Below are 14,007 nucleotides of genomic sequence, written 5' to 3'. Positions count from 1 at the left end.
TGTCTTGGTAAAATGCATTTTATAACATGAGGAAGTGAAATTTAATCGAATGATGAAATGACTGAGCTGATCCACAGAAGTATCACACACACACACACACATGTGACGCTCCCACATTGGATCAACTGTGAATCCTGTCCCTCAGTTCTTTAAAGCAGACATTTCTATCTGCACAATGTGTTGAATGTTAATGGTCGGATGACTGAAGGTACATAAAACTGGCAGGGTGTATGTACACAGTGATTTATTTGATTCCTTCCTGGAAAGGTACAGTATATTCCAGCTCACCTGAAGTGTCTTATTTGAATATATCACATCTTGGAATCTTAATCAATCGTTTTCCATCCTGTTTTCCCTGCGAGTTACAGGATGAGGCAGATAGATAAATGGAACCCTGCTTTCCCCCCTCTTCTCTGTCATAAGTGTTAAGCTGTAGCTTAACTCCACACCTGTTTATAACCAGTTTATTCCAGTGGTTACTAAAGTTTCAGCATTTGTGACCCATCTAAAGCCCACCAATGAGTCCCAAGTCCAGGCCCACCAGTAGGGAAACACATGTATAAATGATTGTAGAAATCATTTGGAAGCTTGTTGCGTCCAGTATGACTTATGATATTTTATCCTTTATCATGTTGTGACTATTCATGTTAGCCTGTTCTCCCTTACTTCTCTCAGGGCCCATGTTTCCATGTGTGGATTTCTCTGTCGATTGGCAGAGTTGAGTTAACTACACCTACACTCACCAGGCATGACCACAAGACTGGAACCCTTTATCTTCACTGACCCTTCTCTACTACCTCCATAGGACAGAGAGAAATAGACGGAGCTAGACATACAACTCTCCCACTATCTCTGTCTGCCAGAAGTGCAATGTGAGTACAGACAACACTATACATGGGGAAGCCATCCAGTCAGCTATCTTGACTGTTATCCACTATCTTGAGTAAAGAGACATTGGGACCTCCGGACAGCAGCATGGGACACAAACACCAGCCTCCTTTCACTCTGCCCCACGTACTCATTTACATACGCAGGTCACTCAAGGACTACCCCTTGTAAGCCTAGACCCTTAGATTACATGGATAGAGAAGAGCATTCTGTCCTGTCCACACAGTCACTATAAACTCCTGTATCACAGTTGTCTCAGAAACTGTGTGGGAGAGAGACAGAAAGTAGGGGATAGACCAGAGAGCGAGATAGATAGATATAGAGGTATAGACAGAGGAAGCATCTTTGAGTCATGCAGGGCCGTGTGTGTCAGCTGTTGCTGGTGAATGCTTTGACCTGTGGTCTGGAGGTGTGTATGGCTGCAGGGACCTTCTACATCCCCCCTCTACTGCTGCAGGCCGGCATGGAGGAACGCTACATGACCATGGTGCTGGGTGAGGCAACACTCTATGACCATATTGTCATTCTTGAATGACTGTAGTGTGAACACTGTATGACCATGGTTTGAATAAATTATTTGTTCTTCAGCTCTGAAGTAGATCTCCTTCTCTTCCTTCCTGTTCTCTCTCTCTCTCTCTCTCTCTCTCTGTCTCTCTCTCTCTCTCTCTCTCTCACTCACTCACTCACTCACTCACTCACTCACTCACTCACTCACTCACTCACTCACTCACTCAGGAGTGGGTCCAGTTCTGGGTTTGATCTTCGTGCCCATGATCGGTTTGTATAGTGACTCGTGGCGTGGACGTTTCGGGCGGCGGCGGCCATTCATCTGGCTCCTTTGTGTGGGGATTCTGCTGGGCCTGCAGGTGATGCCCCAGGCCTCTCACCTAGCTGCCTTGCTCTACCCACAGCACCCCCGCTGGCTGGAGAGGGTCCTGCTGGCAGGGTCAGCCTGTCTGCTGGAGTTCTCTGGGCAGGTAGAGCAGAAAATATATTGTTAAATAGTATAAATACACTAGTGCTGTATCTGTATCTGGGTTAGGCCATTATTGTAAATATAAATTTGTTCTTAACTGACTTGCCTAGTTAAAAAAAGGTTAAATAAAAAAAACAAATCTGATTGAGTTGGAGTGAAGTAGTTTATGGGCTTGTAATTGCTGTAGTTTACCTGAATTTTGCTTAGATAGCATTGTGATATAGATGTTTCTGACTATATTTGAATTCTTTATTTGAATTCAAACGGTCTTTTTTGCTCCTTACTGTGTGTGTGTGTGTGTGTGTGTGTGTGTGTGTGTGACTGCGTGCGTGCGTGCGTGCATGCAGTGTTTATAGAAGCTAAATGACTGTTGTGATCCACAGGCCTGTTTCACTCCACTGGAAGCTCTGATCTCAGACCAGTTCCCAGGAGAGGAGGAGAGCAGAAGGGCCTTCTCTGTCTACTCACTGATGATCAGCCTGGGAGGATGCCTGGGGTAAGGGACCTCTCTGTCTCTATCTATTGCTCTCACTCGCTCTCTCTCTCTATTCCCTAAAGATCAGCCCCAGGTGATGCCTGGGGCAGGGTAACTCTCTCCATCTCTCTGAGATAGTGAATTGGACAGAGATCATATCATAAAAGAGACCAAGTCCTCCTGTGATATCCCTCTCTCTCTCATCCTAGGTACCTGCTGCCAGCCCTGGACTGGAGCCATGCCCCGACAGCAGCCTACCTGGGCGGCCAGGAGGCCTTCATCTATGCCCTGCTCACCCTCATCTTCCTCACCTGCCTCCTCAGCACAGTCTTCATCTCAGAGGAAAGATACACCAGAGGGGGAGAGACAACTAGGAAGGATCTTAGTGTTAGCTCCAGCCTGAGCCGATACTGTGCACACTCCTTGCTGCCGCGGCCTCAGTGTGTGCGGCTGGCGGTGGGGCGGAGTGTGTCGCTGTGTGTGTCGGCGCTGCCACGCATGTACAGTGTGTGTATGCACGTGCCGGCAGTCATACGCAGGCTGTTTGTAGCCGAACTGTTCAGCTGGATGGCTCTGATGAGCTTCATGCTGTTCTACACAGACTTTATGGGAGTGGGGCTGTACCGGGGAGTACCCAACGCTACACCTGGAACACAGGAGAGACTACGATACGATGAAGGTAGGATGGACAGACTTTTACTTGATTATTATCTTTTCATTTACAGCAATGTTTGCAGCAAATTTGTCTTCTCCTTTTTTCCTTTTCACTCCTTATCTTAAACCCTTTTAACATTTTCATATTAGATTGTCAATGCATCCATTTCAATACACTCATACACCTACTTTCCCCCGTATCTCCCCAGGTGTGCGCATGGCGAGTGTGGGTCTATTCCTGCAGTGCCTGACCTCAGTGGTCTGCTCCATCCTGATGGAGCGTTGGATAGTGTTGCTAGGCACCCGGGCTGTGTATGTTAGCAGTGTGGTCCTGCTAGCGTTAGCTACAGCTGTGATGAGTTTCTCAAAGAGTGTAGTGATGATCACTGTCATGGCCGCAGCTACTGGATATACCTTCTGTGTGCTGCAGGTCCTGCCCTACACCCTGCTGTGTCTGTACCACTCTGACAGACAGGTGAGACAGATTACCACTACATGTTCTGACAGGGAAGTGATCACAGTAGATAAACCCAATCCCACCCTCTTCTCTCTATCGCTCTCTCTTCTCCATCTCTCTGTCTTTTACTCCCATCTCTCTCTTTCTTTCTTTCTTTCTTTCTTTCTTTCTTTCTTCCTTCCTTTCAGGTCTTCTTCTCCAGTTCCAAATCCAGACCTTCTCACCCAGGAGATAGTGATGACCACATCCACTCCAAGCCCCTTGTTCCCCCTGACTCCGTCCACATCCATGGCAACAGGTATCCAGAGGGGGTCAATCTCCCCGGGGCTCCCCTTCTCTCTTCCTCCTCCACCTCCCCCCACGTGTCCCACATACCCCTGCCTCAGAGAGGGATGTGTCTAGACATGGCTATCCTAGACAGTGCCTACCTGCTTTCACAGGTAAACACTAAAGCTAGGTTCTACAGGTCAGACCAGTTGACCAGTGAACAGACGAGTGTGTGTTATTTGCCTCAACAATAATGGTTATTCTATTGTGTTCTGTTCTCTGGCCAGGTGCTGCCTGCTCTGTGTCTGGGCTCCATAGTGCAGCAGTCTCACAATGTCAGTGCCTATATGGCCTCTGCCTGCTCCCTCAGCATCATGGCCATGCTCTGCTCCACCTGTGTCGTCTTCACACGCAGTGACCTCCACAAGCTCACAGGGTCAAAGGACAGCGCTCCAACACTGACGGGGCTAAAGAGTTAACCCATTGTGGATGTATCTGTGTTGTGGAATTGCAGATTTCTATTGGATTTTGTCTTTCCATTATCATTGAATGGAATCCGGAATCCTGTAGAATCCGGTATGGAATCCTGTAGATTGCAAAATATGCCATCTGACTCCTCAAATGCATCAGGGGTTAAAGAGCCAAGGGTGGATGATTGCAGTCCTGATATCAGCACCTCTAAGACTGACTGAAAGGACAGGTACTTCTTGTTTAGTGTGCTGGCACAACCTAGAGAGTAGGTAAATCCTGGGAAACACTGTAATGGACAGTAAAATAGTTTTCCTTCCTAGATTGGTCACCACAGATGCTTCAAGATATCAGGGGGAATACTGAGACAGGCTACTATTCCTCTGACACAATAAAGGAGGATAAAGTGATACTGCTTATTGCCATGTCTGAAATGTATTATGTTTGCTATTGGTTACTGCAATCTAACATGTTTCAAAGTACACTTTGTTCACTGCTATAACTAAAATGTTGCATGATTGCTATCTAAGGCCATGAAAGTATTCTGAAGTCTGTTGTGCATTTGTGTACAGTAAGTTTACTAGATGTATATATGAACGTATGTATTTATGTGAGCCCCAGGGCCGGAGGGAAAGTTGGGGTATGACTCCCACTCTGCTATTTGCATTGGGGTTGAGGGGTAAGGAGGAGAGGTGATGTGTTTTTGTGTGTGTTTTCTCCCTCATGTTTCCATGGTAATGATAAATCCTAGTGTGTGTGTGTTTGGGGGGTCAGGGGACTCCGCTCAGTGTGTCTGATCCAATGACGTATATAAATCCTCGACTGACGATGCTATGTATTGGCCATTGAGAGGCTTTGAAGCCAGTAGGCCATATTGGCATTCCCCAGTAGGAGCAGTCCTCCATAGAAATGAATGGAATTCTACAGTATTTCAATTAAATGTTTCAAGGACAAAATTACATTACATTTAAGTATTTTGTTGTCGTACTGGGGACAGTAATATTAGTACCAAAAAAAACTTTACGGTAAATGTTTTATATATTTTTTCATTTTTTATCTTTGTTTAGTGCACATAATATATTTAAAAGTATGCATTCAGGTGTCTGTAATAGAATAAACATGTCAATTGAGGAGTGCCATGATGGCTGCCCGGTGGCTTCTATACAGCACCAGGGTTTTTAAACATCATTGGTCTGATCTGATCCTGCTGTGCTCTGTTGCTAGGGAAACTATCTGGATCCACTCTCATAAGGAGTGCCATATGTAACATAGTACAGTTAAATACAGTACAATATGAAGATAGGCTAAATCTGCTTCTCTAATAGAAATCACCAATCACACTTGTAGGTGACTTTGGCTAGCGTAAAAACAAGTCATCGGGTCTAACGGTTGTCTCGCACCGAACTGTGCATGAAAACTCGTCAGTTTGTCACTTTTATGAGGTTGGAGGAATAACGTGTAACTATTTAAGACATTGGCTCGACTCTGTTGTGGCTTTAGATTTTTTTTAAATGAACAACTAAGAAATTACCTCTACCTTTTCAAACCCCTGCCTAGTCTCTTGTCTGTTTTGCAAGTGTTCCCGGAAGTCTCTTGATGTTGAGCTTCTGGGTTTAAAATCTCTGTGGTACAGTACTAGCAGAGACTCCTCTTCAATCTCACTTGTCTGTCATGTACAGTTGAAGTCATACATACACCTTATCCAAATACATTTAAACTCAGTTTTTCACAATTTCTGACATTTAATCCTAGAAAACAATACCTGTCTTAGGTCAGTCACCACTTTATTTTAAGAATGTGAAATGTCAGAATAATAGTAGAGAGATTGATTTATTTCAGCTTCTATTTCTTTCATCACATTCCCAGTGGGTCAAAAGTTTACATACACTGTAACGGTCGTTGGTGGAAGAAGGTGAGGACCAAGGTGCAGCGTGGTATGTGTCCATATTTATTCAAATGAACACAGAAATAACAAAAATATCAAAGAGAAACGACCGAAAACAGAAAATAATCACCCACCAAACACAATAGCAAACAGGCTACCTAAATATGGTTCTCAATCAGGGACAACGATTGACAGCTGCCTCTGATTGAGAACCATACCAGGCCAAACACAGAAATAGCAAACCATAGAAAAACTAACATAGACAACCCACCCAACTCACGCCCTGACCATACTAAAACAAAGACATAACAAAAGAACTAAGGTCAGAACGTGACAGTACCCCCCCCCCCCCCCCCCAAAGGTGCGGACTCCGGCCGCAAAACCTGAACTTATAGGGGAGGGTCTGGGTGGGTGTCTGGACCCCAATCCACCATAGTCTTTCTCCGCCTCTTTACCCGCCTCCATGGCCTCTTAAGAGTGACGACCCTCGCCGCCGACCTCGGACTGGGGACCCAAGCCACGGGTCCCGACTGGAGGGGAGACTCCGGCAGCACCAGACAGGCGGGAGACTCCGGCAGCTCCGGAGAGAAGGGCAATTCCGGCAGCTCCTGGCTGACTGACGGCTCTGGCAGCTCCTGACTGACTGACAACTCTGGCAGCTCCTGGCTGACGGGAGACTCTGGCAGCTCCTGGCTGACGGGAGACTGGCAGCTCCGGACAGACGGGAGCTCCGGACAGATTTTCTACTGAGTTAGGCCTCTCTTCCTTTTCCTCTCTGCTGTCATTCAGAAACTCATTCCAGAGTCTGCCCGCCAGCTGGAAATCTTTGCCAATGGGTGTACGTGTGTGTGTAGGTTACCTGCCACCCCCATCTGAAGCATAGGTTACTGTAGCCTACTGATGACATTACAAGTGTAGACAAAATCAGAAATTAGGGAAAGATGTTTAAATAGAATGGATTGACCTTATCGACGCTAGGTAAGGATGGGTATCATGTTTCATATTCGATTTTTTAACTACAAAAATATATTTTTTTTTATTCTAGTGCTGCTCTGCACACACAAGCTTCCCAGCTAGCACAGAACGTTATTGTAACATTACCTAAAGGTTCTTCTTTGCATTTTTGAAAAATAAGCCCCCCAACAATAAACCAAAATTCTGGGAAAGTTATTTTTACTAAGAACCAAAGGAGAAACTTAAGGGAATGTTGCTTTTTTGGTAAGTTAGTAACAAATTGTTTTCTGAGAAAGTTCAAATAACCTCATTAAATAACGTTATTATTCATGTGAATTAGAACTTTTATGTAGGTCAAATGTAATTTGTGGTTCCCGTTTGATCTTTGGAAGAAAAAAAGTTCTGGGAACGTTCTGGGAATGTTCCGTATCGAAGTTCCATTGGATCAAACTGCTGAAAGAGGAGATAAAGTGTGTGGAGGTGAGTGTCCATCATTTCGTAAATAGCTTGCTAGTTTTCCCCCCCCCCCCCAAAAAAAAAACATGATTTGAACTCTACTTTACAATTTATTTACAATACAAACGGTCATGTGACACCTTGGTCACCATAGCAAATGTTGACGGTTGGGGAAATGGCTGCTAGGCAGTTGAGCTTGTTTCAAGTACTGCTAATATTAGTATTTGTACAGATAAGGAGTCAGAGAAACATACAAATCTACCACGTGTTTATATTAACATGTTAGGGGATAATACAGTTATTTTTGAACGTGTATGTAGATTTCTTTTTTTTATGCATAAGTTAGCTAGCTTAGCTAGCATGTTCTCCAGCTGCATTGGCTGCTAGCTAGGTCTGACCATAAAACTATTTTCAAAACTTATTTCCATGGAGAGTGACAATTGAGGTCTGATAAACCTCTTGCTATGTCATAAATTGGGTTATAATTTGAGTATTTTGAAACGGATGGCGATAGATTTGACCTGTTGATTGACTAGGCTACATGGCTAGTACCTGACGATGGTAACCAAGTCACATGACCCATCATGTAAATACAGTGCATTTGGAGAGTATTCAGACCCCTTGATTTTTTCCACATTTTGTAACGTTACAGCCTTATTCTAAAATGTATTACATTGTTTTTTTCCCTATTAATCTACATACAATACCCCATAGTGAGAAAAGCAAAAACAAGTTTTATACATTTTGCCAATTTATTTTAAAATAAAACTGAAATTTGTTCCTACAATCCGGTCTTTATAACTACCCTTATGTATGTTTTCTACAGAAGAGTGCCAACTTAACTTTTAAAAAGTTAATACAAATCAAATCTAATGGATTTGTTGCATGCGCCGAATACAACAAGTGTGTAGATTGTACCGTAAAATGCTTACTTATGAGCCCATTCCCGGCAATGCAGTTAAAAAGTAAGATAATTAACAATAAATATTAAGTAAAATAGTTAGACAATAAAATAACAATAACAAGGCTATATACAGGCTATATACAAGGAGTACCGGTAATGAGTTAGTGTACTGAAGTAAGAGGTACTTGTGTTAATTTATTGAGGTAATATGTACATGTAGGTTTGGTTAGGTGATTGAAGTACTATGGACATCTAGCTATGGGTAAAAAGCAGAATGTCTGGGTAGCCGTTTGATTAACTGCTTGGCAGTTTTATGGCTTTGGGGTAGAATCTGTTCAAAAGCACTTAGGTCCCAGATTTGGGACTCGGGTACCAGTACCGCTTATACCGCTGATTGAGTGTAGTCTGGCCCAGGAGTGTGAAGGTGAACGGAAAGGCACTGGAGCGACGACCCGCCCTTGCTGTCTCTGCCTGGCCAGTTCCCCTCTCGCCACAGGGATTCTCTGCCTCTAACACTAATACAGAGTCTGAGTCACTGATTTACTGGTGCTCTTCCATGCTGTCCCCAGGAGGGGTGCGTCACTTGAGTAGGTTGACTCCTGTACGGATTGGCGCCCCCCCTTGGGTTGTGCCGTGGCGGAGATCTTTGTGGGCTATACTCGGCCTTGTCTCAGGATGGTAAGGTGGTGGTTAAAGATATCCCTCTAGTGGTGTGGGGGCTGTGCGTTGGCAAAGTGGGTGGGGTTATATCCTGACTGTTTGGCCCTGTCCGGGGGTATCGTCGGACGGGGCCACGGTGTCTCCCGACCCTTCCTGTCTCAGCCTCCAGTGTTTATGCTGCAGTAGTTTATGTGTCGGGGAGCTAGGGTCAGTCTGTTATATCTGGAGTATTTCTCCTGTCTTATCCGGTGTCCTGTGTGAATTTAAGTAGGCTCTCTCTAATTCTTTCTCTCTGTCTTTCTATCTTTCTTTCTCTCTCTCTCTCAGAGGACCTGAGCCCTAGGGCCATGCCTCACGACTACCTGGCCTGATGACTCCTTGCTGTCCCCAGTCCACCTGGCCGTGCTGATGCTCCAATTTCAACTGTTCTGCTTGCGGCTATGGAACTCTGACCTGTTCACCGGACGTGCTACCTGTCCCAGACCTGTTGTTTTCAACTCTCTAGAGACAGCAGGAGCAGTAGAGATACTCTGAATGATCGGCTATGAAAAGCCAACTGATATGTACTCCTGATGTGCTGAACTGTTGCACCCTCAACAACCACTGTGATTATTATTATTTGACCCTGCTGGTCATCTATGAATATTTGAACATCTTGGCCATGTTCTGTTATAATCTCCACCTGGCACAGCCAGAAAAGGACTGGCCACCCCTCATAGCCTGGTTCCTCTCTAGGTTTCTTCCTAAGTTCTGGCCTTTCTAGTGATTTTTTCCTAGTAACTGTGCTTCTACACCTCCATTGCTTGCTGTTTGGGTTTTATGCTGGGTTTCTGTATAGCACTTTGTGACATCAGATGACGTAAGAAGGGCTTTATAAATACATTTGATTGATTGATTGCTTACCGTGCAGAAGCAGAGAGAACAGACTGTAACTTGGATGGCTGGAGTCTTCCTCTGACACCGCCTGGTATAGAGGTCCTGGATGACAGGGAGCTCGTGCCCCAGTAATGTACTGAGCCGTATGCACTACCCTCTGTAGTGCCTTGCTGTTGGATGCGAGCAGTTGCCATACCAAGCGGTGATGCAGCCATTCAAGATGCTCTCAATGGTGCCGACAGGGCAGGAGATGCTGTGTGGATAAAGTTGAAGTCAGGTCAAAGGAAGGGAGGGCATTGATGAATGAGAAACAAACCGGGTGGTCTCGAGCACATCTCTGTCCCTTAGGTAATAGTTACAAGAGAGAGAAATAATTAATGGCAGCACATCCAAGATCACAAAGTACATCAGCTACAGTATTCTAAACCTGGCACTTAAAAAAAATTATAATTGTGAGATTTGATAGTCAGGAGTCTGTGTCGACTCCAAACTGCCTTTGTTCCATTAATCTGTACTTTCTCCTGAAGTGTTCATTCAGCACTCCAACTGAAGATGGGCACTCAAACTGAAGATGGCGCCGAAAGACATGGTAGCTTTGCTTCTAGCTCCTAAGCAACTTTGAAGTTTTTAACCTAGAACATTTTTTATTTCACAGAGTAATGGCTCTCTCTGGATATACTGTCCCCGTGCATACAGCCAGCTGGGTTCTCAGGACATTGCGCAGACAGGAATAAGGAACTCTCTGGGAAGAAGTAAGGCGGTGGTGTATGTTTCATGATCACCTACTCATGGTGTGATTGTGATAATCTACAGGAACTCAAGTCCTTTTGTTCACCCGAATATCTCACAATAAAATGTTGATCGTATTACCTACCAAGAGAATTCTCTTTGGTAATAGTCACAGCCGTGTGTATTCCCCCTCAAGCCGATTCCACGACGGCCCTCAAGGAACTACACTGGACTTTGTTCAAACTGGAAACCATGTATCCTGAGGCCGCATTTATTGTAACTGGGGATTTTAACAAAGCAAATTTTGGGAAAACACTACCGAAGTTCTATCAAGACATTGCCTGTAGCACTCGCACTACAAAAACTCTCAAACATTGTTACTCTCCCTTCCAGGACAGCTACAAGGCCCACCACCGCCCTCTCTTCGGCAAATCAGATCACAACTCCATTCTGCTCCTCCCTTCCTATAGGAAGAAACTCAAACAGGAAGTACCCTTGCTAAGGTATATTTAGAATCCATGCTTCAAGATTGTTTCAATCACATGGACTAGGATATGTTCTGGGTTGCCTCAGAGAATAACACTGACGTATACACAGACACAGTGACTGAGTTCATCAGGATGTGTATAGGGGATGTTGTGTCCACTGTGACTATTAAAACCTACCCAAACCAAAAAACGTGGATAGATGGCAGCACTCGCGCAAAACTGAAAGCACGAACCACTGCATTTAACCACGGCAAGGTGACTGGAAATATGGTCAGATACAAACAGTGTAATCATTCCCTCTGTAAGGCAATCAAACAGGCAAAACGTTAGTACAGAGACAAAATGGAGTTGCAATTCAACGGCTCAGACAAGAGATGTATGTGGCAGGGTCTACAGACAATCACGGATTACAAGGGAAAACCAGCCAAGTCGCAGACACCGACGTCTTGCTCCCGGACAAGCTAAACACCTTTGCCCGCTTTGAGGATAGCACAGTGCCACCAACACGGTCCGCTCCCAAGGACTGTGGGCTCTCGTTCTCCATGGCCAATGTAAGTAAGACATTTAAGCGTGTTAACCTTCGCAAGGCTGCAGGTCCAGATGGCATCCCTAGCCACGTCCTCAGAGCATCCACAGACCAGCGGGCTGGAGTGTTTACGGACATATTCAATCTCTCCCTATTGTATTCTGCTGTCCCCACTTGCTTCAAGGTGTCCACCATTGTTTCTATACCCAAGAAGGCAAAGACAACTGAACTAAATGACTATCGCTCTGTAGCACTCGTGTCATCATAAAGTGCTTTGAGAGGCTAGTTAAGGATCATAACACCTCCACCTTACCTGACAGCCTAGACCAGGCCTGGGCAATTCCAGTCCTCAGGGGCCTGATTGGTGTCATGCTTTTCCCCCATCGCTAGCAAACCCAGCTGATTTAAACTAATTGCATTCTAAACTGAATATCATGATTAGTTGATCATTGGAGTCAGGTGTGTTAGCTGGGGCTGGGGCAAAAGTGTGACACCAATCAGGCCCCCGAGGACAGGAGTTGCCCAGGCCTGCCCTGCCCTAGACCCACTTCAATTTGCATACCGCCCCAATAGATCCACAGATGATGCAATCGCCATTGCACTGCACACTGCCCTCTCCCATCTGGACAAGAGGAATACCTATGTAAGAATGCTGTTCATTGATTATAGCTCAGCCTTCAACAGCATAGTACCCTCCAAGCTCATCATTAAGTTTGGGGCCCTGGGTCTGAACCCCGCTCTCTGCAACTGTGACCTGGACTTCCTGACAGGCCACCCTCAGGTGGTGAAGGTAGGAAACAACACCTCCACTACACTGATCCTCAACACAGGGGCCTCACAAGGGTGCGTGCTCAGCCCCCTCCTGTACTCCCTGTTAACCGATGCGAGAGTGGCCACTCATTCCTCCAACTCAATCATCAAGTTTGCAGATAACACAACAGTAATAGGTCTGATTAGCAATGATGAGACAGCCTACAGGGAGGAGGTGATGGCCCTGGTGTAGTGGTGTCAGGAAAATTACCTCTACCTCAACGTCAACAAAATTAAGGAGACAACCGAGAGAGCAGGCCGCTATTCAGATCGACGGGACCGCAGTGGAAAAGGTGAAAACGTTAAAGTTTCTCGGCATATACATCAATGATAATCTGAAATGGTCCACCCACACCGACAGTGTGGTGAAGAAGGCACAACAGCGCTTCTCAACCTTAGGAGGCTGAAGAAATTTGGCTTTGTCCCTAAGACCCTTACAAACTTTTACAGATGTACAATTGAGAGCATCCTGTCGGGCTGTATCACCACCTGGTACGGCAACTGCACCACCCGCAACCACAGATCTCTCCAGAGGGTGGACAGTTTAATAATAAAATGTGTGTAATTTTACCCCCTTTTTTGTGATCTTGTCTCATCGCTGCAACTCCCCAACGGGCTCGGGGGAGGCAAGGATCGAGTCATCCGTCCGAAACATGACCCGCCAAGCTGCACTTCTTAACACCACTCTCGCTTAACTTCTTATGGCTGCAGGGGCAGTATTGAGTAGCTTGGATGAAAGGTGCCCATATCAAACGGCCTGCTCCTCAGTCATAGTTGCTAATATTTGCATATTATTGTTAGAATTGGATAGAAAACACTCTAAAGTTTCTAAAACTGTTTGAATTATGTCTGTGAGTATAACATAACTCATATAGCAGGCAAAAACCTGAGAAATTCCACTTCCTGATTTTTTTTTCTGGAGGTGGCAGATTTTCAACCAAGCTCTCATTGAACTTACAGTGAGATATGTATGAGTTTTCACTTCCTACGCCTTCCACTAGATGTCAACAGTCAATAGAACTTTGTCTGATGACTCTAATGTGAAGGGGGGTCGAATGAGACAGGAAATCATCACCACTGCCATGGACCATGTTTCACCAGGTGCGTTCACAGGGGAAGGACTTGCGTTCCACCGCTCATCTGAAGTCATTCTAATTCTCCGGTTGGAACATTATTCAAGATATATGTAAACAACATTCTAAAGATTGATTCAGTACATCGTTTGACATGTTTCTACTGACTATTACGGAACTATTTGACATATCGTCACGTTATAGTGGACGCGCTTTGTGACTTTGGAATTGTTTACCAAACGCGCTAACCAAAGTAGCTAATTGGACAAAAATAACGGACATTTTCGAACAAATCAAGCATTTATTGTGGACCTGGGATTTCTAGGAATGCATTCTGATGAAGTTCATCAAAGGTAAGGAAACATTTATCATGTATTTTCTGGTTTTTGTTGACTCCAACGTGGAGGCTAATTTGGCTACTGTTCTCAGTGCCGTCTCAGATTATTGCATGGGTTGCTTTT

The 14,007-nt window shown here is 45.0% G+C and overlaps 1 protein-coding gene across 1 annotated transcript; it reads left to right on the top strand.

Moving 5' to 3' along the window:
- Positions 1–1,240: 1,240 nt before the first annotated feature.
- Positions 1,241–4,196, top strand: LOC139412618 (solute carrier family 45 member 3-like). The gene is made up of 7 exons (XM_071159311.1): positions 1,241–1,382; positions 1,624–1,865; positions 2,248–2,360; positions 2,549–3,018; positions 3,203–3,468; positions 3,639–3,890; positions 4,005–4,196. Exons 1-7 carry the CDS (start codon positions 1,241–1,243, stop codon positions 4,194–4,196), a joined length of 1,677 nt encoding a protein of 558 aa, XP_071015412.1.
- Positions 4,197–14,007: the final 9,811 nt, after the last annotated feature.

This window comes from Oncorhynchus clarkii, chromosome 7, assembly GCF_045791955.1.
Source record: "Oncorhynchus clarkii lewisi isolate Uvic-CL-2024 chromosome 7, UVic_Ocla_1.0, whole genome shotgun sequence".
Taxonomy (NCBI): domain Eukaryota; kingdom Metazoa; phylum Chordata; class Actinopteri; order Salmoniformes; family Salmonidae; genus Oncorhynchus; species Oncorhynchus clarkii.
This window is presented reverse-complemented; position numbering and strand designations above follow the sequence as displayed.